The 26,276-nt window shown below is 44.5% G+C and overlaps 1 protein-coding gene across 2 annotated transcripts; it reads left to right on the top strand.

Annotated features, from left to right (window-relative positions):
* The first annotated feature begins 985 nt into the window (after positions 1-985).
* LOC137535498 (zinc finger protein 84-like) lies at positions 986-23,682 on the top strand. 2 transcript variants are annotated; one of them, XM_068257332.1, is made up of 6 exons: positions 986-1,026; positions 1,815-1,921; positions 2,011-2,133; positions 8,037-8,134; positions 8,244-9,471; positions 19,084-23,682. In XM_068257332.1, exons 3-6 carry the CDS (start codon positions 2,049-2,051, stop codon positions 20,709-20,711), a joined length of 3,039 nt encoding a protein of 1,012 aa, XP_068113433.1. In that variant the 5' UTR covers positions 986-1,026; positions 1,815-1,921; positions 2,011-2,048; the 3' UTR covers positions 20,712-23,682. The 2 variants fall into 2 exon arrangements, with proteins under 2 accessions (XP_068113433.1, XP_068113434.1); XM_068257333.1 differs by lacking the exons at positions 986-1,026; positions 1,815-1,921; positions 2,011-2,133; positions 8,037-8,134; positions 8,244-9,471 and adding an exon at positions 12,169-12,256.
* Positions 23,683-26,276: the final 2,594 nt, after the last annotated feature.

Raw genomic sequence — 26,276 nt, 5'->3', positions numbered from 1 at the left:
GCGTGGGATATTACAGCTGCAGGGGGGTGGTAGAAGCCCCAGGTAAGTGTCTGTTTTTATTTTCAATCCCCTCCCCCCCCCCCCCCAGAGAACCCCTTTAATGCGTTCCACGGCGCGTCTCACTATGTGTTCCAAGCTGCGTCATGTGACTACTATGCTTCCTCCTTCAACCTGGAAGGAGGAAGTGTTTGTAGTCACGTGACCACGGCTTGGAATGCAGCATGGGATGGATTAAAAGAGGCTGCTGGGTAAGTTTAACCCTCCCTCACCCACCTGCTCAGTTGCACTAATAAGGAGAATGTAATCTGAATGAAACCATACCTCCCAACTTTTTGAGATGAGAAAAAGGGACACTTAAGCCACACCCCTAATCACGCCCTTAGTCACGCATACGATAAAGATTTCATAAGAAAAATATGTTGTTTTATAATTCAAACCACACTGATCCTTTCTATCCTGGTTCATTTTCCTTCATATTAACATTTTAAAATTAGTAATATATCAATTTAAAGGATGGGAATAAAGTTTAGAGTCAACCAAACACATTTTTAGTACAGAAATATATATATTTACATAGAAAGAGGGACAAATTCCTTAAAGAGGGACAAATGAGGAGGAAAGCGGGACAGTTGGGAGCTATGATGAAACCCATTTGGATTTCATCTGGAGATCATCCCTACTCCCTGGCTGCTCTCCCTTACTATGTTTGATAAATGAGGGTGCAGTTAGCTGAGTGGCCACAAGATGGCGAACTCCCCTTGAACGCAGAAACCATACATACAGATTAACAGAGAGGAAGTGATGAGAAGGCTGGAAGTTGGTGGGCGGAGCATATTGTCCTGCAGCCTCTGATAGAGCTACAATCACACAGAGGAGGTCACGTGAGGAAGTGACGTCACTGGGAATCCCCGCCCAGAGCGCTCTGCACTTCCTGTTCCTGCTGTCCTCCGAAGAAAGAGACCGGAAGTGGTGATAGAGCGGAAGTGGTGAGAGCAGAGCTCGTGCTGGCTGCAGAGGAGGGGAAAGGTTACTTTGTTTGTATTATATTTGCATTATTTGCCGTCTGTGACTATAGTAATTATTGTAACATTTGTAAAGGGCTTTCCTCCTGTCACACTCAGTGCCTGAGAGCTGCAACCGCCAGGGGGAGGGGGGGGGGGGTACAGGTGTGGGGGAGGAGCACATAGTGGGGAGTGGCGTACAGGTGTAGGGAGGAGCACATACTGGGGGAGGGGAGTACAGGTATGGAGGAGGAGCACATAGTGAGGTAGGTGAGGTGCAACCACCAGGGGGCGCTCAGTAGACAGTAGCTGTGTTAGGGGATCCAGACTGACTCCTCACTAAATAGCTGCTGGATTACTGAAGAGGAACAGCTGAGATTCCTACCCAGGTCTCTGCTTGAGAGCTGTAGCCACCAGGAGGGAGGACATACTGGGGTGGTGGGGAGGGGAGGTATTTGGGCGGGAAGGAGCACATAGTGGTGGAGGGGAGGTAGGTATTGGGGTGGGGAGGAGCACATAGTGGGGGAGGGGAGGTAGGTATTGGGGGGAGGGGAGGTAGATAGTGGGGGAGGGGAGGACAGAGTAGGAGAGGGGAGAACAGATATTAATTCTATTCTCTTCCTGTCACCAAAGCAGATAGACACTTCTTGCTTTAATGACAGCAGACTTACACCTGGCTGGAGAGGTTAGGAGTGTTCTGGGAGTGTCACATGACTGGAGAGGTGAGGAGGGTTCTGGGAGTGTCACATGACTGGAGAGGTGAGGAGGATTCTGGGAGTGTCACATGACCTTACCTTCAGTCTCTCCATACAGAGTCTCCCTTCTGTGAAGTCTGGTGACCATCGTGGTGCCCCCACCTCACCCCCCGATATCTGACAGACACGAGAAGCCCACAACATCCTCACTGATCTGCTGTCGGGGTGAGTTGAGCATTAGCAGGAATTATAGGACAGTATCCAGTGACAGCTAGTGATTTGTATGGTGGTGACTGTATCATTCTGTGTGTCAGGTTCCTATAAGGAGGCTCATTGTCTCATCTATTTCTCCATGGAGGATGGACAGTGTATAGAAGGACACCAGGACCTCTACAAGGACGCCATGATGGAGAATCATCCGCCCCTCACATCACCTGGTAAGAGGAGACTCTCATTTCTTGTAAAGAAGAGAGTAGTACTTGGAGTCCACCTAGATCCAGCCCCCCCCCCCCATCATCTGGTAAACATGTTCTGTATCTCACAACAATCTCTTTATAGAACAACTATTAAAAGAGATAATAGAAAGCTTTTCCGAGGTCTCGCAGCTGAGCCTGTATGAAAAAGTAGCTATGTTTATCAGCTGTTTTGTAACAAATTTGTGTCGGCATCAAGGGTGGGGGGGTGGGGTGGGGAACAGAGCTGAACTGTAACTTGGCTGTAAACTGTTTCCTTTACACTGCGAGGCAGAGAGAGAGACAGGATCAGGCTCACAGACAGAACTGCAGCTGATGTTATTTACACTCATTTGAAGCTATATTTCTGCTCTCTATCATTCTGAACAGATTCTAGTCACACTATTACAGCCAGTGAAGATTGTTTCTGTATGCAGGATCTGCTGGACACCGTCCTCCACAGTAATGCCCACAGTGGAAGCTGTTCTCTGTAAATGTCATATTTTCTTCTCATACGATCTGAAAAGCTTTAAAAAAAAGCCTTTGTACTGCTATTTGCTAGTAATTCCTGGAAATGTGACATTTAGAATTTTAGTTATCTTTCACAGTTGTACTTTAAGGGAAGAATGTGAACATTCTGCTAGTGTCAATGTTTTGTATGCCCACCATTATTTTCCAGCACTGCCTCTCTTGGGCATGGAGGTCACTGGAGCATTATAGGAGCCACTGGAATCCTCTTCCCCTCCTCCATGATGAAGCTGGGGATGGTAATTAGAGACCTTGCGCTCCTCCACCTTCCATATGAGGATGCCAATCAGCACAAAACCTGCACGTACTCAACTTAGTAATGTATCAAGTAATACTGCCTAAGCAGGAGTGACGTCACTGATTCTGCAATTATAGTAATGAAGAAAAGATTGTGTCATCACTCCGCAGGATTAAATGTATAAAGGCAATCTTTAATGGTACAAATCACAAAAAGGGGACCAACATTTAAAATCTGGAGTGCTCCGTACCAAGCATACTGCACATCATACTCCCCACCTCACTCACACACACAGTGGTACCGGTACCAAGTCCATAGGCTTTCCTGTAATGTGTGGGAACTAAATGGAGGGATGGTGCATGATGTGTTGCAAGTCCAATTGCACAGACATAAGGAACCAACCTGGGCAATAGAGGCAAACAAAGGCAATGAGACAAGGCAATCTTCACCTGCACTGCAGGACTTACCCAAGTGTCTTCTTACCGCCCTTGATGACAACTGTGCCACAAATATCCAGTCAGTCTTCACCGGAGCTCAATCCAGTATGAATGGAGAGGTGCTCCGGTATATGCAATGACAGCATGCACACTTGTCCACGGGTCTTCCGCCGGCTAGTCAGGACTCCAGAGCGCTACCAGTACAACACAGGTTTATGCCCCGCCCACCTACGTGTTGCGCCCGCCTCTTCCGGGCTTCAACTGGGTGTCTCCGGCGAGGACTGGTCACATCCTTATTTATGCGTGTCAAGCTGGTTTTTCTTCCTCATCAGCTAATTTCCGGCTGCTAGATCCGCAGCTCCTAAATACAGTGTGTGTACAAAACACAGCAAACTCCACAAGACAATTTGACTTCCGACGATGAAAGCAATTCCATATTCTAGTGGAAAAGCCCTCTCCTTATATCGGGATATATTTTGTGTTAGACAACAGAAGCATTAACATCAGGTAATTTGAAACAAACTCCCATATATGTCCATTATGTATTGTGGCAGGCAGGTGGGTTATGCAGGATTTGTGTCTAAAAGAGTGGTCTAAAGGAATGGTCTAAAGTCCAATTCGCTATTTAAACTGCCTGGTTCCAACACATTCAGAACATAAATCAACCGCCTTTCTTTCTGGAGGAGGGCCTTCTCTCTATCGCCGCCTCTCCCTCAATCTGGTAACCTATAGATGCCTCTGAATTTTAAACCAGCCGGATTACCTTCATACATCTCACCTAAATGTTCAGCTACTGTACTCCTATATTCTCCATTCTTCTGTCTCCCACACATCGGATGTCACTTAGATGTTGACCAATACGTTTTCTTAGGGGTTTTGAATTCATCCCTACATATATCTTTTGGCACGGGTAGGTAAGTTGATATACAACCCATTCAGAGTTACAGTTTATGAAGTTCTGTATCTCCCACTCCTTGTCACCCGTGGCGTTCAAAAAGGTCTTAGTCACTTCAACAAACGGACACATCGAACATCCACCACACCTGTACATGCCATTTGGAGGTTTTCCTCCCAACCACATCTTATTTTCCCTGGCTGGAACCTGTGAATGAATCAAGGTATCTCGTAAACTGGGTGCTCTATGGGGTACCATAAGGGGTCTCTCACCTACTACTCTAGAGATTTCATGATCTGTCATTAGGACTGACCAGTGTCTTCCAAAAATCTCCCTTTATTTTTGACCATTGGGCATTAAAAGGGCTAATAAAACGAATAAGATTGGACCCATCTCTGTCCTGCCTACCCACTCCTCCGCCCAAAAGCTTGTGTCTGGGCATGTTCACCGCCCTATCAACACTGGAGCATAACGTTTCATATCTATACACCCTCTCGCGAAAACGACCGTACATTTCTCTCGCTTCCAACTTAAAGTCACATTCTCGTGAACAATTTAGGCGAATTCGCAAAAATTGGCTCGTGGGTATACCATCTTTCAAACTGCGTGGATGATGGCTGGTGGCGTGGAGGAGAGTATTGCCTGCAGTAGGTTTGTGGAAGGTCCTAGTAAATAGGCCTTGTCCTTCCATCCAAATCCACAGGTCAAGGAAGGAAATGCCGGTACGGCTCCACACATACGTAAGATTAATATTCCGCTGATTGTGATTCAGCAGATCGATGAAGGCCTCCAGTTCATCCTCCCCACCCCTTCCCACATGCCCAGATGTAAACAGGCATAGGCAGGCGCGCAGGCCGCCCCCATAGCCATGCCCCGCACCTGCCTATAATGGGATCCCCCAAAGAGGAAACAGTTATGCTCCAGTATAAAACGCATAGCACGACAGATAAATTCATTATGGGCCGTAACATCAGGGTATGCATCTTTAAGAAAAAACTCCAATGCAGACAGTCCAATCTCGTGGGGGAAACTCTCCACATCAATCCCCACGAGTATGTCCCCCGGATCAATCACAATGCCCGCCAATTTCCTAAGGACATCCTGAGTATCGAGTACAAAAGATGGTAAGGAAGAGACAATATCCCAGACCTTAGCATCTATCCACTTATCCAGACGCTCAGTTGGGCCCTCTATTGCGCTCACTATAGGTCGTCCTGGGGAGTGATTTACATTTTTGTGTACTTTGGGAATCAAGTACAGTAAGGGAATTGTATAAGAGGTCACCTTTAAATACTCCCTCTCAGTTGAGCTCAGTATGCCCTCTTCCCCTGCATCATCCACCAATTGGTTGACCCCTGTGGCAATCCTGTCAAAGGGGCTTGAACGGAGTTTAATATATGTGTTCTCGTCCGATAATTGGTGATTAGCTTCCGCAAAATAAGCATCCCTTGTCCACAGGACCACGTTTCCCCCCTTGTCGCTTGGCCTAATTACTATGTCCTGTGCCTCCTAATTCTTTCAAAGCTCTCCTTTCCCCATTTGTCAGATTATCATGTCCCCTCCTATCCCACTTGATGGTCTTAAGATCCTCAGAAACCAACTTCAAGAAGATCCCCAGGGCCTTATTACAATTGGGCGATTTTTTTTCTCCTAAAGGCCGTATAGGACAATTCACCAACATTATCCGAGACTAAGCGTTCATCCCTAGTCTGGAACGTCTCATTTTTCAGTGCTTCCAAATCCCTCAATGACTTCCGGTCATCAATGGTGAGGGTAGGACCAGGTGCAACGGCCTGTCCACCTATGTCCAAATTGTCTATATTCTCTGAATCTACTAGGTCCTTTGAACCATACTTGACCCTCAATAGGACTTTACGGGCAAATAGTTGTAAATCCTTTTGGATTCCAAACTCATCTCCCCCTTGTACAGGTGAAAAGGAGAGACCTTTGGCAAGGAGGGAAATGTGGTCCGGGCCCAATGGAAAATCCGATACATTTATCACGTTAAGAGGGCTCTCGGCTCCCCCCAGTGGTGGGGAAAGAGGGGAGGAAGAAAAAGGAAGAATTTCAAAATTGGAAGAAGCCGGGATCAAATCCTCATCACTCTCGTTACCAACATTCGGTACACACATGGCGATATCTAAAGATTTAAATGATTTTAAATGTTGGTCCCCTTTTTGTGATTTGTACCATTCAATATTGCCTTTATACATTTAAACCTGCAGAGTGATGACACTATATTTTCTTCATTTCCATATGAGGAGGCCCCGCAGGTGCACAATGGGGATTAGGTCTGGAGACACGCTAGGCCAGTCCAGCACTTTTACCCTCAGTTTGTTTAGCAAGGCAGTGGTCATCTGGAGGTGAGTTTGGGGTCATTATTGTATTGGAAGGTTGCCCTGCAGCCCAGTTTTAAAAGGGAGGGGATCATGCTCTGCTTCAGTATGTCACAGTACATGTTGGCTTTCATGGTTCCCTCAATGACCTGTAGCTCCCCAGTGCCGGCAGCACTCATGCAGCCCCTAACCATGACTCTCCCACCGCCATGCTTCACTGTAGGCAACACACACTTGTCTTTGTACTCCTCACCTGATTGCCACCACACGCTTCACTCCATCTAAACCAAATACGTTTATTTTGGTCTCATCAGACCACAGGACTTGGTTCCAGTTATCCCAGTCCTTAGTCTGCTTGTTTTCTGCAAACTGTTTGTAGGCTTTCTTGTGCATTAGCTTTAGAAGCTGCTTCCTTCTGGGACGACAGCCATGCAGACTCATTTAAAGGAGAGTGTTGTTTATGACCTGAACACTGACCCCCCCCCCCCCCCCCCCCCACACACACACACACACACACACCGTGTACTAACATGGTGATCCCTAAAGGTCTTTTTATGGTGGTGCAGCAGGCGCGACACTTAAATGGGCCTAACACTTTTATGAGACATTGTAGAGACAATGTATTCAGTCAGTGTGGGTGTCTCCTAAAGATGTATCCAGTAACAGAAACCCACCAGAGAGGTGTACAGGTCCTCTTTATTCCCAGGATTGTCCACCTAGATCCCCCATCATCTGATAATCACATAGAGACAATGTATTCAGTCAGTGTGTGTGTTTCCTACAGATGTATCCAGTAACAGAAACCCACCAGAGAGATGTACAGGTCCTCTTTATTCCCAGGATTGTCCACCTAGATCCCCCATCATCTGATAACCACATAGAGACAATGTATTCAGTCAGTGTGTGTGTTTCCTACAGATGTATCCAGTAACAGAAACCCACCAGAGAGATGTACAGGTCCTCTTTATTCCCAAGATTGTCCACCTAGATCCCCCATCATCTGATAAACACATAGAGACAATGTATTCAGTCAGTGTGTGTGTTTCCTACAGATGTATCCAGTAACAGAAACCCACCAGAGAGACGTACAGGTCCTCTTTATTCCTGGGATTGTCCACCTAGTTCCCCCATCATCTGATAAACACATAGAGGCAATGTATTCAGTCAGTGTGTGTGCTTCCTACTGATGTCTCCAGTAACAGAAACCCACCAGAGAGGTGTACAGGTCCTCTTTATTCCCAGGATTGTCCACCTAGATCCCCCATCATCTGATAATCGCATAGAGACAATGTATTCAGTCAGTGTGTGTGTTTCCTACAGATGTATCCAGTAACAGAAACCCACCAGAGAGATGTACAGGTCCTCTTTATTCCCAGGATTGTCCACCTAGATCCCCCATCATCTGATAAACATATAGAGACATTGTATTCAGTCAGTGTGTGCGTTTCCTACAGGTGTATCCAGTAACAGAAACCCACCAGAGAGATGTACAGGTCCTCTTTATTCCCAGGATTGTCCACAGGAAGGTCATACCACCCCCCACCATTATCAGGTAGGTGGAGCTGAGGGTCACCAGAGACTAAACTGTATTACATTCTTCCTTCTGCATATGCTGTCATTTGTGTTTAAAATTCATATTAGATTTTATTTTGTGAACTTAGGTGGGTGAACTGATACATGGAAGTACTGTGGCTAAAGAGGAAGAAGAAGAGACGTATGTGAGGAGTGATCAGCAGTCTGTGGAGGAGGGTGACATGATGAGGACATGTAATGAGGAAGAAGAGGAGATGTATGTGAGGAGTGATCAGCAGTCTATAGAGGAGGGTGACATGATGATGACAATTAAAGAAGAAGAGATGTATATGAGTAGTGATCAGCAGTCATTGGGGGAGGGTGACATGAAGAGGACAATTCAAGAGGAAGAAGAGACATATGTGAGGAGTGATCAGCAGTCTATGGAGGAGGGGAACATGATGGGGACAAGTAAAGAGGAGGAAGAGGAGACATATGTGAGGAGTGATCAGCAGTCTATAAAGGAGGGGAACATGATGGGGACAAGTAAAGAGGAGGAAGAGGAGACATATGTGAGGAGTGATCAGCAGTCTATGAAGGAGGGTGACATGATGAGGACAATTAAAGAAGAAGAAGAAGAGACGTATGTGAGGAGTGATCAGCAGTCTTTGGGGGAGGGTGACTTGAAGAGGACAATTAAAGATGAAGAAGAAGAGACGTATGTGAGGAGTGATCAGCAGTCTATGAAGGAGGGGAACATGATGGGGACAAGTAAAGAGGAGGAAGAGGAGACATATGTGAGGAGTGATCAGCAGTCTATGAAGGAGGGTGACATGATGAGGACAATTAAAGAAGAAGAAGAAGAGACGTATGTGAGGAGTGATCAGCAGTCTTTGGGGGAGGGTGACTTGAAGAGGACAATTAAAGATGAAGAAGAAGAGGCGTATGTGAGGAGTGATCAGCAGTCTTTGGGGGAGGGTGACATGATGAGGACAAGTAAAGAGGAAGAAGAAGAGACTTATGTGAGGAGTGATCAGCAGTCTATGGAGGAGGGGGACATGATGAGGACAAGTAAAGAGGAAGAAGAAGAGACTTATGTGAGGAGTGATCAGCAGTCTATGAAGGAGGGGGACATGATGAGGACAAGTAAAGAGGAGGAAGAAGAGACTTATGTGAGGAGTGATCAGCAGTCTATGGAGGAGGGGGACATGATGAGGACAAGTAAAGAGGAGGAAGAAGAGACTTATGTGAGGAGTGATCAGCAGTCTATGGAGGAGGGGGACATGATGAGGACAAGTAAAGAGGAAGAAGAAGAGACGTATGTGAGGAGTGATCAGCAGTCTATGGAGGAGGACAATGTTACAGAGGGCAGAACAGGTGAGTAATCAGCAGTGTATATAGAATAAATGGGTATGTATATTGCTGGTGTGATTGTGTCACTGCTAACAGACTGGCCTGTTTTGGGGTTACGTGATGTACTTATTAGATTTTTGTCAATCGCAACCTCTTCCAGGCCAGCAGTCTCTGGTCCCTTAAGAGCCAATGACTTTTCGGTCAAAAAACGGTGCTCATTGATGACCCGCCACTACAGCGGTCCAGAAGAGATTACACTATCATTCTTGATTGTGTTTTGTGACAGGTTACTAATAATAACAAGACGACACAGAACATTTATAATATGCTTTTCTCTCGGCAGACTCAAACCACCAGAGCTGCAATACCTAGGACAGGCTCTATAGGCAGTAGCAGTGTTATGGAGTCTTGTCCAAGGTCTCCTGCTGAACAGGTGCTGGCTTACTGAACAGGAAGAGACAAGATTTTAACCCTTGTCTCCTGTGTCAGAGGTGGAGACCTTAACCAGTACACTATCCAGCCACTGATAACAGTACAGACACCCTGATGTCTTTAGAGTATGTTCTGTGGAGAGGGGAGGGGGTGATGGAGGAAGAAGCATCCGGCTACATCTCACAGCAGCAATACAATGCTGATCAGGCGAGGACTTTCCAACTCTGATAGTCACTAAATTGTCACATGAAGCTATAATCACCATGTAAGTGTGATTTAAATTATTTCTACCAACATGTAATAAGCTACTAATGGTCACTGTACATTTCTGTACACAGATTAGTCACAGTAGGGGTGACTTAGTGTTACTGGCCTGTAATAAGCTGATAATGGTCACTGTACATTACTGTACACAGATTAGTCACAGTATGGAGTGACTTAGTGTTACTGACCTGTAATAAGCTGATAATGGTCACTGTACATTACTGTACACAGATTGGTCACAGTAGGGGTGACAGTGTTACTGGCCTGTAATAAGCTGATAATGGTCACTGTACATTACTGTACACAGATTGGTCACAGTAGGGGTGACAGTGTTACTGGCCTGTAATAAGCTGATAATGGTCAAATAATTGCCTGATCTATATGTAAGTGTGGGAGTGCTATTACTCTACTTGGAATATATTGGACATCAGTTTAGAAAAACAGATGGACCCCCACATATTGGCACTGTTGGTTTGTGGTGGTGAGCGGTGCATGCATGTGCTGCCTGCAATTTGTATGCATGATACTGACCACGTTGTCTAATAATTTTACAATGTGTCCTTCACGGATTTTATGAACGTGTTACTATACTCCCTAAATTATCATTTCACTAAGTACTGTGAGTTACATAAAAGAACATTTGAAAGCAATCCCCTGCATTCTCTGTGTGTAAAAATGTATACATAAACTGCAGAATGGTCTCTGGCTAATGGCAAATGTAATCATTGCTGTCTGAAGCTCTCTGAGGCAAGTTCTTCACTCTGCTCCCTTCCTCTGCTCCCTTCCTCTGCTGAAGTGACTCAGCTGTTGCCATGGCAATGTGTCTGTCCTGCAGAGGGAGCAGAATCCAAGCAGAGGCAGACAGGGCTATTTCTAGACTTTTTGCTGCCTGAAGCAAACATTGTGAGGATGCCCACCCCTCCCCCAGGATACCATATAACTGACTCATCGATGAGTCTTGTGACAAAATGCGTAGGGAGCAGTGTTGCTCGGATACCCACAATCACTAATTTGAGTAAATCCAGATATGGGGTGATCGTGATCCGGATTTGAATTGAAGCTCCGGACTTTAGCCGTGATTGCCTGTAAAATCCGCGATCGCGTTCGTGATCACGGCCGAGATTTGACTTTAACGTTAATAGCAAAGACCCCATACATGCTACAATCACCAAAATTACATGGATTATACAGGTGATCAGTGGCTACAACTTAAAAATTCTACATCAAACACTGTGAGATATATATGGGTGGGTATGGTCCAAATCAAACAAAAACAGCTCAGACTATCTTTAAGAAAATATCTACACAAACTTTTATTAATCACTGTATCAAAAACAATTTAAAAATGTGAGCCTCCCAAGCCTCCCCAAAGAAGCACCCACCCCACCTAAAAAGCCCCTCCCCTACAGCCTTCAATTACCCTCATCCAATAACTAGCCCCTATTGGACCTGTAATCAAGGAGATAAAGTGAAGCATGTGCACCTGCCCCACTGCAAAGAAACAATAATATATATGAAAGTTCCAATTATAGGACAAGCGGATAGTTCAAAGATGATGCAATATCTTCAAATGATGGTAGGTTGATTCATATATTCCTAGTGTATAAGCCACAGATAGGGACATTAAGTCAGCAGATGTATAGGCCAGGGTCATCTTATCCAATAGAGAAAGGTAAGGCAAGGAAATCCAACAAGAGTAGCAAGCCACAGTAGCATAAGCCTCTGGTTCAAGCAGTAGAGATAACCATCCATGCGTACAAATTCTCCCTCATAGGGTAATGCATGTAATTATCATTGCCTCAGCATAGTTCAATCAGGTTAATGCAGCACAAGCAACACAGCAAGCAGGCCACCAGCACAATAGAATCCGTTTGGCAGCAGCAGCAGCACAAAGAAGAAGAGAGCAAGCAAGCCTTAAGTAACATGGATTGTTCTTACATATGCTGTAGCTCCTCTCCAGGATCAACCAGAAGTTGCCCGCCAGATGGCCTCAATAGTCTGCGGCTGGATAATCATTGCAGGCTGGTCTTCGGCTGGGGCTAGTGGATGCTGGATGAGGCTGCCGGGTGGACTAGATGCCCAGATGTACGGCCATTGGCCAGGCAAATCACAGGTGCGTGGTGCGGGGAGGCCGGGACGCAGCACATGCGTCCTCGACCGGTTTCGCCGGACTTCCGGCTTCCTTTGAGAAAATTGATTTTAAAGTTTCAAAAGAAGTTTCAAAGGAAAAAGGTATACATGTGAATGCGGTAACAACATTAACTGTCATTTACCGCATTTCAATGTCTACTATTTTCCTTTGAAAATGTAAAATTTCCCGCTTGTCCCCACTGTTCTCCTTAAAGGACAACTGAAGAGAGAGGTATATGGAAGCTGCCATGTTTATTTCATTTTAAGCAATACCAGTTGCCTGCCAGCCCTGCTGATCCTCTGCCTCTAATACTATTAGCCGTAGCCCCTGGACAAGCATGCAGCAGATCAGGAGTTTCAGACTTTAAAGTCAGATCTGACAAGACTAGCTGCATGCTTGTTTCTGGTGTTATTCAGATACTACTGCAGATAAATAGACCAGCAGCGCAGCCAGGCAACTGGTATTGATTAAAAGGAAATAAACATGGCAGCCTCCGTATACCTCTTACTTCAGTTCCCCTTTAACATATCTGGCAAATTTGGTGTTTATATCATGTAAGGGGGCTTTGCTATTAACCGCTAAAGCCGGCGGGTTTTGGCGGTTTATTCACGGCCGTGATCACTAGCCGGATTTGGACCACGATCGCAGGTGCATTCAGAACTGAATCCATGATCGAGAGGCGATCACGAATTCGGATCACAATGTGGGATAGTGAAAAAATGCTTGTGTATCACTGCTATTCTGTGATCACGAGGTCGCGATGAGCATCACTAGTAGGGAGGAGCCTGGAGGCACGCTGATGCTGACATGGCGACGTGCTCGAGTACGGCGGAAGGGAGGCTGGCTGGCTGAAGTCCGCGACTTGGCTGCGCAGAGTGTACCCTGTCCTGATCCCTACTGCCTGCATAACGTTATTGGGGTTGAAGCATTCCGCAGCCCTGAGTGGTGGGATCAGGAAATATTGTGATGGGCACAAACCAAGAGGCTGTCTGGGGAGTGGAACCACAACGGGGGGAGATAGACCCTCTATCTGGTGGTGGCACGTCCGGGGGGTGTGCAGTCTGAGGCACGAGGCTTCTCTTTCCATACAGCACTGAGCACTATGTACAGCTTTGTATTTTGCTTATAGGGTATCCTGGGTGTACTTCTTACAGTGGAAAACCAAGAGGATTAAGAGCGCAGTTTACTATGAGAAAGTCTGCAGCTTGAAATGGACCAATCCGCTCCTGCAAAGGTGGAATTTGATTGGTCTATTTAAAGCTGCATACATTTGCATAAATTTGCATGAACACAGAAGTATTTGCATCTCATTGCCTCTCCCTACTAGTGACACAACTACACATTTATTCTTACAGTAGCAGTAGGGTATTGTACCGTGTTAGCCATCAGTAAAAGCAAGAAGTTTTAAATCAGGATGATACCATTTATTGGCTAACTACAAATGAATAAGAATAAACAAGCTTTCGGCCTTGCAGCCTTCGTCAGGTTTACATCCTGTTAGTTTGCAAGCTGGTGGTACAGACAGCTTATATACATGCAACATCAAAAGGGAAAACAGATATTTTTTTCAAGCATAAATACGTCATTAAGATGCCTTAATACAAACAGACCATCTAAATGGGGTAAGATAAGGATCCTTGTTTACTCCATTGCTCACAGACCTGGTATTAGGATTGACCCAGAGGTATCGTAAATTCTTAGTTCACAAGTTCAGCTAGAGTGGCTGAGACAGTTCATATATCATCAATCTCATACCAATATAGAAAGTTGTAGTCCTTATTCAAACCCTTCTGCACAGCTTTGAACCAATTTATAAATTTTGTTTCTGCTATTGGTCATTTGACGTTTTGAAGCCGCCCTTCAGGGCAGTGACACGAAGATCATCCATGCTGTGTCCGTTGGACCGAAAGTGTGTAGCAACTGGGAGTCCAGATTTGGTATCATTAATAGTGTGCCTGTGTCCATTCATACGTTTGCGCAGTGTTTGTCCAGTTTCTCCCACGTACATAACATTGGGGCATTTAGCACACATGATCAGATATACCAGATTGGTGGACCCACAGGAAAATTTACCTTGTACTCTGTACAGTGGAGTAAATGTGTCTGCAGGTCCCACATATTTTTTGTCGGCAGGGTGATGTTCCGTTTTGTTGAGGCCTATTCAAAGAGCTCCTGACAATCATCTGTTTTAGATTGTGTGGTTGCCGATATGACAAGAGTGGAGGTTTAGGGAATATCGTTCTCAGTCTGTGATCCTTGTGTAAAATGGGATGAAGTTCCTTAGCAATCCTCCTTAAGATTTCCAGGTGTGGGTTGTAGGTGACAACCAAAGGGACACGTTCCTCTTTCTGGTTTTGCTTATATTTCAGGAGTTCAGTCCTGGGGATGTTGCTGGCTTTCCTGATTTGGGCCTCAGCCATAGGATGACTGTAACCTTGTTTAATGAAAGTGTTCTTAAAGAGAATCTGTATTGTTAAAATCGCTCAAAAGTAAACATACCAGTGCGTTAGGGGACATCTCCTATTACCCTCTGTCACAATTTCGCCGCTCCCCGCCGCATTAAAAGTGGTTAAAAACAGTTTTAAAAAGTTTGTTTGTAAACATCAAAATGGCCACCAAAACAGGAAGTAGGTTGATGTACAGTATGTCCACACATAGAAAATACATCCATACACAAGCAGGCTGTATACAGCATTCCTTTTGAATCTCAAGAGATCATTTGTGTGTTTCTTTCCCCCATGCACTGAAGTTTCAGGCTGCTCTTTTCTTCCTGCAAACAGCTTTGCCCTTGTTTGTAATTCCTCAGTATGTGAAAGCCCAGCCAGCTCAGAGGATGATTTATCCAGCTTGTAAAAGATAAGAGAGAAGAGAGAAGCTGCTCTAATCCTAAATAATACACAGGCAGTGTGCAGAGAGGGGCCAGAAGGGGGAGTTCATAGCAGAACCATAACACTGAAGAACTTGGCAGCCTTCCAGACACAGGCCGACAAGTCTGACAGGGGAAAGATACATTGATTTATTACAGAGACTGTCATAGTAGAAAGTGCTGCAGTAAGCCAGAACACATTAGAATAGCTTTTGGAACTTGTAGGATGATAAAAAACAGGATGCAATTTTTGTTACGGAGTCTCTTTAAGGTGATCCAGGTGCTTGTCTCGGTCCATCCTGTCAGAACAAATCCGGTTGTACCTTATAGCTTAGCTGTAAATTATAGAGTTCTTAATGTGCTTCGGATGAAAACTGTCATATCTTAGGTATGTGGGACGGTCTGTGGGTTTGCGATACACAGAGGTTTGTATGTTGTTACCCCTGATGTATATGGTGGTGTCCAGAAAGTTAATCTCTGTGTGAGAGTAGGTAAGTTTCAATATAATTGTAGGATGGAAGGCATTGAAGTTCCTGTGGAACTGGAGAAGATCATCCTCACTTGTGGACCAGATGATTAAAATATCATCAATGAAGCGGAAGTAGGCCAAGGGTTTTATGCCACATGCATTGAGGTATTCCTCTTCGATTTTGGCCATGAATAGATTTGCATACTGTGGAGCGAATCGCGAACCCATTGCCACGCCCATCTGCTGTAAATCGAGGTCCTGTCCAAAAGTGAAATAATTATGAGTGAGAATGAATTTGATCAGTCCAGTATTAGGCTTTACAGGTATGCCCTGACCCTGAAGATATTTACGGCAGGCCGCAATACCATCATCATGGGGAATGTTCGTGTACAGGGACTCCACGTCCATCGTGGCCAGTATGTTTCCCTCAGGTACTGGGCCGATGGCTGTCAGTTTGTTCAGAAGGTGGGTGGTATCCTGTAAGTAGCTGGGTCTTTTACAGACAAGAGGTTTCAAGATGTTTTCCAGCCACCCTGAGATGTTCTCTGTAAGAGTTCCGCTCCCTGAGATTATGGGCCTGCCTGGGTTCCCCTCTTTGTGGATCTTGGGAAGCATGTAAAAGCAGGCTGTTCTAGGCTCTTCAGCGATAAGGGTCCTTACATGTAGTCTGATGTTTGCAGGCAATCTGTTAACCATCCTATTAAGTGCCATCCTGTAGCCTTTTGTGGGGTCCCCCTGTAATTTGGCATAGTGAGCGGTGTTGGATAATTGTCTTTGTGCCTCCTGGATGTAGTCACTGGTGTTCATTATGACTATGGCACCACCTTTATCCGCTGGTTTAATAATAATGTCCTTATTCTCCTTAAGGGATCTGATGGCCTGTCGCTCCTGTGGTGTTACGTTCTGGGCCAGTGTCTTTCTTTTACTCAGGATCCTGTCAGAGATTCTGCGTCTGAATTTGTTGATGTATTTATCCAGGGCCGGGTTTTTTCCTTCTTTGGGGGTCCATCTTTTTTTCTTTTTTTTCTTTTTAGATCTGGTGCGTTTTGGTCCATCATCCATTGTATCACAGGCTTCCTTATCATGGTAGTGTTCCTTGAGTCGCAGCTTTCTGAAAAATTCCTCCATATCTCCACAGAGTGCAATCCTGTCTATGGGTCTCGCAGGGCAGAATGACAGGCCTTTGGAGAGTACTGACATTTCAGCTTCAGTAGCCTGATAAGAGGAAATATTCATTACACCTGTGGGTTGCTCTTTTTCTGCTGCTTGTGCCTCCAGGCATCCACTCTTAATTCTAAGTCTCTGAAGTTTTTTCTTTTTGTTGTTAATTAGGAATCTCTGTAGTTTCCCATAGTTACATAGTTACATAGTTATCTTGGTTGAAAAAAGACATACGTCCATCGAGTTCAACCAGTACAAAGCACAACACCAGCCTGCTCCCTTACACATCCCTGTTGATCCAGAGGAAGGCGAAAAAACCCTTACAAGGCATGGTCCAATTAGCCCCTAAAGGGAAAAATTCCTTCCCGACTCCAGATGGCAATCAGATAAAATCCCTGGATCAACATCATTAGGCATTACCTAGTAATTGTAGCCATGGATGTCTTTCAACGCAAGGAAAGCATCTAAGCCCCCTTTAAATGCAGGTATAGAGTTTGCCATAACGACTTCCTGTGGCAATGCATTCCACATCTTAATCACTCTAACTGTAAAGAACCCTTTCCTAAATAAATGGCTAAAACGTTTTTCCTCCATGCGCAGATCATGTCCTCTAGTCCTTTGAGAAGGCCTAGGGACAAAAAGCTCATCCGCCAAGGTATTATATTGCCCTCTGATGTATTTATACATGTTAATTAGATCCCCTCTAAGGCGTCTTTTCTCTAGACTAAATAAACCCAGTTTATCTAACCTTTCTCGATAAGTGAGACCTTCCATCCCACGCATCAATTTTGTTGCTCGTCTCTGCACCTGCTCTAAAACTGCAATATCTTTTTTGTAATGTGGTGCCCAGAACTGAATTCCATATTCCAGATGTGGCCTTACTAGAGAGTTAAACAGGGGCAATATTATGCTAGCATCTCGAGTTTTTATTTCCCTTTTTAATGCATCCCAAATATTTTGTTAGCTTTAGCTGCAGCTGCTTGGCATTGAGTACGATTATTTAACTTGTTGTCAATGAGTACTCCTAAGTCCATCTCCAAGTTTGATGTCCCCAACTGTATCCCATTTATTTTGTATGGTGCTAGACCATTAGTACGTCCAAAATGCATAAACCTTACATTTGTCAACATTGAATTTCATCTGCCATGTATGTGCCCATATAGCCATCCTATCCAGATCCTGTTGCAATATGACACTATCCATAGAAGGTCTGTAATTTATCCCATGTATATCCAGTGGGGTCATCATTCAGAGACAGTTTCAGGCTCTGTATCTCATCCTTTGTAATCGTCTTACGGTTATAGCAGACTCTTAAAAGGTTATTCCGTATTCTCTCCGAGCTCCTCGTGCAGATTTCTTCTGCAAACCTGCTATTGTATGTATGCAGGGTGGGATTCTGTATCCTTAGTCCTTGAGGTATAAGTTTTTCCTTTTTGCATGTAGTCAAGAAAAAGATGTCGCTGTCCAGTTGTGCAAGTTTCTTCAGGTCTTTCTTTAGTTCCAGGAAAGTGCGGTACATTGCGGTATCTTCAAGCATAGTAGTAGCAGTAGGGTATTGTACCGTGTTAGCCATCAGTAAAAGCAAGAAGTTTTAAATCAGGATGATACCATTTATTGGCTAACTACAAATGAATAAGAATAAACAAGCTTTCAGCCTTGCAGCCTTCTTCAGGTTTACATCCTGTTAGTTTGCAAGCTGGTGGTACAGAGTCTGTACCACCAGCTTGCAAACTAACAGGATGTAAACCTGACGAAGGCTGCAAGGCCGAAAGCTTGTTTATTCTTATTCATTTGTAGTTAGCCAATAAATGGTATCATCCTGATTTAAAACTTCTTGCTTATTCTTACAGCAGATATGTTATTTATTATATATAATAGATTCCTGGGTACACATTAGTATACACATATGTATACACTTTATTGCAGCAGCACAAGTAACTGTTTGTGATTGGTTTATTATTTCATTATTGTGGACTAAACTCTGCAATTACTGTATATACAAGTCATTTCTAATGGCTATGATCTGAGATATAGAACATTTGATCATATTTTTTCTTTTATTTATAGTTTAAATTCGGAGAGTCGGAGTCGGTGCATTACAACTTAAAGTACCACAAAACTACTCCGACTCCACAGCCCTGCTAATTATATGCAAAGTTATGCAGCTGCTGTGTTTGGTCCATTTCTAATCTGATCTAAAATACATTTTGCATCAACTTCGTATTATCAGCAGCTCACTACCCATCCCTAATGATAATTGTTCCTCCCCTCAGAATTCTCTAACAGGAAGTGATGATGTTTCTCTATTTGCAGGGTGGAGTCCCGGCATCAGGAACCTCTCAGAGACTCGTCTCTCTGTATCCACAGACTGTACAACGGATGATGATGTCACTGGACAAGAGTCTCCTGCAGATATCCTGGTGACCCCAAATATTCCCCCAGGCTCCCCTCACCTGTCTAACTCCGAGGGGCCTCATACCCAGCACAGCTCTCCCCCTGCTGGAGGGCCTTATTCTTGTTCCAGGTGTGGGAAATGTTTTGTATGGAAATCAAAGCTTGTTATACATGAGAGATCTCACACTGGTGAGAAGCCCTATTCATGTGCTGAGTGTGGGAAATGTTTTGTATGGAAATCAAAGCTTGTTAAACATGAGAGCTCTCACTCTGGGGAGAAGCCCTATTCATGTGCTGAGTGTGGGAAATGTTTTTCACAGAAATCACACCTTGTTAGACATGAGGAATCTCACACTGGTGAGAAGCCCTATTCATGTGCTGAGTGTGGGAAATGTTTTGTACAGATACCACAGCTTGTTAGACATGAGAGATCTCACACTGGTAAGGAGCTCTATTCATGTGCTGAGTGTGGGAAATGTTTTGTACATGAATCTCAGTTTGTCAGACATAAGAGATCTCACACTGGTGAAAAGCCATATTCATGTGCTGAGTGTGGGAAACGTTTTGTACAGAAATCATGCCTTGTCAGTCATAAGAGAACTCACACTGGTGAGAAGCCCTATTCTTGTGCTGAGTGTGGGAAATGTTTTGCACAGAAATCACACCTTGTTCAACATGAGCGATCACACACTGGTGAGAAGCCCTATTCATGTGCCGAGTGTGGGAAATGTTTTGTACAGAAATCATGCCTTGTTAGACATGAGAGATTACACACTGGTGATAGGACATATTCATGTGCTGAGTGTAGGAAATGTTTTGTTCTGAAATCACAGTTTATCCAACATAAGAAATTCCACAGAGCTGAGAAGTTCTATCCATGTACTGAGTGTGGGAAATATTTTGTACAAAAATCACAGCTTGTCAGTCATGAGAGAACTCACACTGGTGAGAAGCCCTGTTCATGTGCTGAATGTGGGAAATGGTTTAAACATAAATCAGACCTTGTCAGACATGAGAGATGTCACACTGGTGAAAAGCCCTATTCATGTGCTGAGTGTGGGAAATGTTTTGTACAGAAATCACACCTTGTCAGTCATGAGAGAACGCACACTGGTGAGAAGCAGTATTCATGTGCTGAGTGTGGTAAATGTTTTGTGCGTAAATCAAAGGTTATCATTCATGAGCGATCCCACACTGGTGAGAAGCCATATTCATGTGCTGAGTGTGGAGAATGTTTTGTGCAAAAATCACACCTTGTCAGACATGAGAGATCTCACACTGGTGAGAAGCCCTATTCATGTGCTGAGTGTGGGAAATGTTTTGTACAGCAATCACACCTTGTCAGTCATGAGAGATCTCACACTGGTGAGAAGCCCTATTCATGTGCTGAGTGTGGGAAATGTTTTGTACAGAAATCACACCTTGTCAGACACATGAGATATCACACTGGAGAGAAGCCCTATTCATGTGCTGAGTGTGGGAAATGTTTTGTACAGAAATATCACCTTGTCAGACATAGGAGATCTCACACTGGTGAGAAGCCCTAAATCGCTGCTTTGTGCAGAGTGTGGGAAATGTTTTGTTCTGAAATCACAGTTTATCCAACATAAGAAATCTCAGTGTGAAGTACAGTACAGAAACCTGTACTTCACATTTGATTAGGGTGCTTATACCTCCCATATCTGAAGCGATCCAGATCTATTAAACGGGTGTGCTATATCTGGGGCAGGTCTGCCCAGGGAGGAGCGCTCTATCCACTGTGTACATAAGAAATCTCAGTGTTGAGAAGTCTTGTACATGTGCTGAGTGTGGGAAATGTTTTGTACAGAAATCACATCTTATCAGACATGAGAGATCTCACACTGGTGAGAAGCCCTAAATCGCTGCTTTGTGCTGAGTGTGGGAAATGTCTTGAACATATGCATCCATTTACAACGTTTCTTTTATTTCTTGCAAAGAGCACATGGCAGCATATTTACCCAGAATCCTGATGACTGCTCGGTGCATTGGTGAATAAAGCATTGAAGTCTCTAAAGCGAGTTGATATGATGTGATAAACATGGGTACGTATGGTACTAAGTCTAGTTAGAACTTGCCTGTCTTCCTTTTGATACTTTCAATTGAAAGGGTTAATAAGCCAGGCTTTTTATCTATGCAAATGAGGCAGTATAGACGTTTGCAGGCACAACTCTCCTGAAGAGTAAATAAAAGCCAAAACACTTTTATCTCGCTTATGAAACACTCCTGATAAACAAGCAAGTGCTAAATAGATAATACTATCAGTATTATTAATATTATTAAAGCACCAACATATTCTGTGGCGCTGTACAAAGTAAGAAACAAACATGGTGTACATAATAATACAGAGATACATAATTAGTTATAAAATACAATAAAATCATACAGAATACAGAATACAGAAGTGGTAATGACAGTGATAAAAGTAACATGTTGAATAAAATGTATAATGAATTCCAAGACACAAAAGGGGGAGAGAGCCCTGCCCTTGTGAGCTTACAATCTAAAGGGAATGGAAGGAAACAAGAGGAGGGGTAGTATACGATAAAATATATAGAGGCAGTGTGTTTTAGGACACCTAGTAGGAGTGCAATTTGGTCTTAGGACAAAGGGAAGTGGCCTAAGGTAGCATATATGCTTGTCGTTAGAAATTTATTTTTAGTTTTAGTGAGCGTTTAAAGGTAACAAAGGTTGGCGAGTGTTGGATGTGTTGTGGGAGGGCATTCCAGAGAAGGGGTGAAGCGCATGCAAAATCTTGTAAACGTGAATGTGAGGAGGTAATTCTAGAGGAGGACAATGGAAGGTCATGTGCAGATCTGAGATTGCGATTGGGTTTGTATCTGGAAATTAGTGAGGATATGTACCGGGGAGAGAGATTGTGGAGAGCTTTGTAGGTTAGGGTTAGGAGTTTGAACTGGATCCTCTGGTTAATTGGCAGCCAGTGAAGAGCTTGACAAAGAGGGTCGGCAGAGGAAGATCGAGAAGAAAGATGAATGAGGAGCAGCTGAGTTTAGTACCGACTGGAGCGGGGCCAGTCTGTTAGACGGTAGTCCACAAAGTGGTATGTTGCAGTACTCCTGACAAGAAATTATAAGAGCATGTATTAACATTTTCGTTGTGTCTTGAGTGAGAACCGGACGGATGTGAGATATGTTTTTGAGTTGGAGATGGCAGGAGCTGGTTATGCAGTGAACATGAGGAATAAAAGAGAGAGATGAGTTGAATATTACCCCCAAGCACCGTGCTTTGGAAACTGAAGTTATGGGAGTGTTATTAACATTTATAGTTACTTCAGGCAGAGAGGTGGCCAGAGACGGTGGAAAAATTATTAGTTCTGTTTTACTCATATTAAGTTTTAGGAAGCGGGAGGACATGAAGGAAGATATAGCAGACAAGCAGTCAGGAACATGTTTGAGGAGGGAGTTAGGGCAGGTTTCCATTACAAAGTGATGCGAATGCGGCTACTTAGCCGCATCGCATCACTTCCGCCGCCGGCCGCATCACTTCCGCATCTCCCGATGCGGAAGTGAATTGAGAAGATAGGACTGCAGGACTGTGCTGCAGGCGTGCAAAAATTTGCAGCATGCTGCAGATTCTCGCATCGCACCGCTCTGCACAACATGCACGCAGTGGAAACTCTATGTACCCGCATCACACTGCTCCTAGTGGAGACAGGCCCTTAAGGTCTTGGACCGAGAGGTACAGTTGTGTATCGTCTGCATACAGGTGGTATTGAAACCCGAATGAGTTGATTAAGTCACTAAGACTGTGCATGTAGATGGAAAAGAGGAGGGGACCAAGGACAGAGCCTTGAGGAACCCCGACAGACAAAGCATGAGGAGACGAGAACTGACCTGAGTAGGAGACTGTGAAGGACCTTCCAGAGAGGTAGGAAGATAACCATGTGAGATTCCTTTATTCCTGCATTTGAAAGTATTTGTAAGAGTAAGGTGTGGTCGACTGTATCGAATGCTGATGACAGATCAAGAAGGAGGAGTATGGAAAATTGACCTTTGGATTTAGCTGTAAGAAGGTCATTGGTCACTTTGGTAAGGGCCGTTTCCGTGGAGTGGTTAGAACAAAAGCCAGACTGGAACTGATCAAGTTGGGAGTTAACAGACAAATAATGGCTTAATTCTGCATGTTTATGGCTTTCAAGTAATTTGGATGCAAATGGGAGAAGTGACACTGGGCGGTAGTTGGCGAGTGTGGTAGGAATTGAGTCTTTTACAGGAATTGAAAGGACTGCACCCATGAGACGTCCTCTCTACCTTAATCTGAACAGGAAGTAGGATAAAACATTCAAATTAGCCACAGGGTATACATGTGCTGCAATCTTCCCCTCTGGGAGCATTTTACTGCCGTCATAACTCTATTGAAGTAGGTTTAGGATGGCTCCTGTGATGTGTGTGCTGGGTTCCTGGGCAGGGTGATATGGACCCCTGTGATGTGTGTGCTGGGTTCCTGGGCAGGGTGATATGGACCCCCAGTGATGTGTGTGCTGGGTTCCTGGGCAGGGTGATATGGACCCCCAGTGATGTGTGTGCTGGGTTCCTGGGCAGGGTGATATGGACCCCCAGTGATGTGTGTGCTGGGTTCCTGGGCAGGGTGATATGGACCCCCAGTGATGTGTGTGCTGGGCAGGGTGATATGAACCACCAGTGAGTGATGTGTGTGCTGGGTTCCTGGGCAGGGTGATTTGGACCCCCAGTGATGTGTGTGCTGGGCAGGGTGATATGAACCACCAGTGAGTGATGTGTGTGCTGGGTTCCTGGGCAGGGTGATATGGACCCCCAGTGATGTGTGTGCTGGGCAGGGTGATATGAACCACCAGTGAGTGATGTGTGTGCTGGGTTCCTGGGCAGGGTGATATGGACCCCCAGTGATGTGTGTGCTGGGGTCCTGGGCAAGGTGATATGGACCCCCAGTGATGTGTGTGCTGGGGTCCTGGGCAGGGTGATATGGACCCCCAGTGATGTGTGTGCTGGGGTCCTGGGCAGGGTGATATTGACCCCCAGTGATGTGTGTGCTGGGTTCCTGGGCAGGGTGATATGGACCCCCAGTGATGTGTGTGCTGGGTTCCTGGGCAGGGTGATATGGACCCCAAGTGAATCTGAGTAACCATTAGTTTTGAACGTTTATTTGCAATGTCTGATAGAAGTGTGAGAATTGTCACATTGTAAACTTGTCATCACCGATTCTCTGGAGCAGAATGATCAGGAGTGACAATAAAGATGGATTTACTGCAATTGCTTTTATTGGGAATCCAAGTCTTTCTGTTTCTTTCTTTTTTCGTGAAGCCGCCTTCTCTGATCCCAGAAGGATCCCCAAAGAAAAAATGTCTTTTATCCTAAGATGTTTATTTTACTGCCTTTCTAGAATATCATCCAGTTTTAAAGGACAACTGAAGTGAGAGCGATATGGAGGCTGCCATATGTATTTCCTTTTAAGCAATACCAGTTGCCTGGCCGTCCTGCTGATCCTCTGCCTCTAATACTTTTAGCCATAGCCGCTGAACAAGCATGCAGCAGATCAGGTCCAGTAACACAGCCACTTTTACCAGAAACTGATAACATATACATCACAATGGGGCACAAATCTGCAAAGGGGCCACTTCTGACTCCCCAGTCATTCCAGGGCTTCTCCTCTCCGATTGGTTTATATCTTTACAGCAGAAATCATATAGAGCAGTGTTCCCCAGCCCTGTCCTCAGGGCCCACCAACAGTGCACGTTTTGTGGAAATCCACAGAGGTAGTTAATCAGCTCTGCTGAGACACTAATTACCTCACCTGTGAATATTTGTGATTATCTACAAAACATGTACTGTTGGTGGGCCTTAAAGAGAATCTGTACTGTAAAAATCTTACATAAATAAATATACCAGCCTGTTTGTTGTCTTCTCCTAGCCCCCTCTGTGACATTTCCGCAGCTCCCCGCTGCTTTCTTGGTAAAATCACTGTTTTATTCATTGTTTTTGTAAACAATGAAGATGGCTGCCAAACAGGATATACATCATCAGAGCAGGTGCCTGTTTGCAGTGGCTCCTCTCAAAAGTGACTTGACTGCTGAAATGTTACTCAACTTGTTGCTTTAGCTGCTTGTCTGGGCTGTACACTGATCCTCTGTATTCACAGCTATTCACAAGGTCACAGCTCCATGAGCTGCAGACACACTGGCTGTGAGCAGAGACCTTGCCTGTGACTCATATACACAGCACACAGGAGAGCAGAGGGGGGCGTGCATAACTTCTCCCTATCACAGCAGAGGAAGTGCATTCCTCTCTGGGTCGACAAAGCTTGACAAAGAAAATAAGTTTAGATATATTACAGAGATACTAGAAAAGGCTGCAGTAATCCAGACCACATGAGAACAGGTATAGGACCTTATAGGATTGAAGAAATAAGGCTGAAATTTTGGCTACAGAGTCTCTTTAAGGATAGGGTTGGGTAACTCTGATATAAAGTCTCCACAATCCTCAAACTAGAGCTATGATTTTCTTATAACTTCCAAGTGTACTGGTAGGTGATCAGAGGCACCAGCAGAATAAAATTAATATAAAATTGTTAAGAATTGCCGGGAGGGAAAGTGGTGGACTTCCCCTCAATAATTAGACACCAAGGTCTGTCATCGAATCAAACGAATACATTTATTCAATAGTACCCCAAAAACCAATAACCTTGGTGTCTAATTATTGAGGGGAAGTCCACCACTTTCCCTCCCGGCAATTCTTAACAATTTTATATTAATTTTATTCTGCTGGCGCCTCTGATCACCTACCAGTATACTTGAGTCCACCCCAGGTGGAGGGGTGACCCTACCCCATTTTTTCTGATCTACAGAGAGCGACTTCTTAATCCTGAGTGAGGACAGGTCTAATCTCCTCACCTGCCTATACAGTGGTTGCCTGAGCGGTAACCCATGTTTGTGAGTATAACCATCTCACCTATTCATTTCCCTTCGTATCTCTGACATACTACACCATATTGGGCTCTCGATTTCTCTCTTTTTTACAGTACATGCAAACTTCCAAGTGAGAGTCCTCATGCATAGAGGTGATATTCAGATAGGATGGAAATCTTTCAGCAAGTGTATT

Source organism: Hyperolius riggenbachi, chromosome 10 (genome assembly GCF_040937935.1).
Source record: "Hyperolius riggenbachi isolate aHypRig1 chromosome 10, aHypRig1.pri, whole genome shotgun sequence".
Taxonomy (NCBI): domain Eukaryota; kingdom Metazoa; phylum Chordata; class Amphibia; order Anura; family Hyperoliidae; genus Hyperolius; species Hyperolius riggenbachi.
This window is presented reverse-complemented; position numbering and strand designations above follow the sequence as displayed.

Excerpts from the sequence above, each read along its gene's own strand:
- LOC137535498 (XM_068257332.1), top strand. The coding sequence starts at position 2,049 with ATGGAGGATGGACAGTGTATAGAAGGACACCAGGACCTCTACAAGGAC. Across the intron at positions 2,134-8,036 it reads TCCGCCCCTCACATCACCTG|GTGTATCCAGTAACAGAAAC; the intron begins GTAAGAGGAGAC and ends CGTTTCCTACAG. Across the intron at positions 8,135-8,243 it reads CCACCCCCCACCATTATCAG|GTGGGTGAACTGATACATGG; the intron begins GTAGGTGGAGCT and ends TTGTGAACTTAG.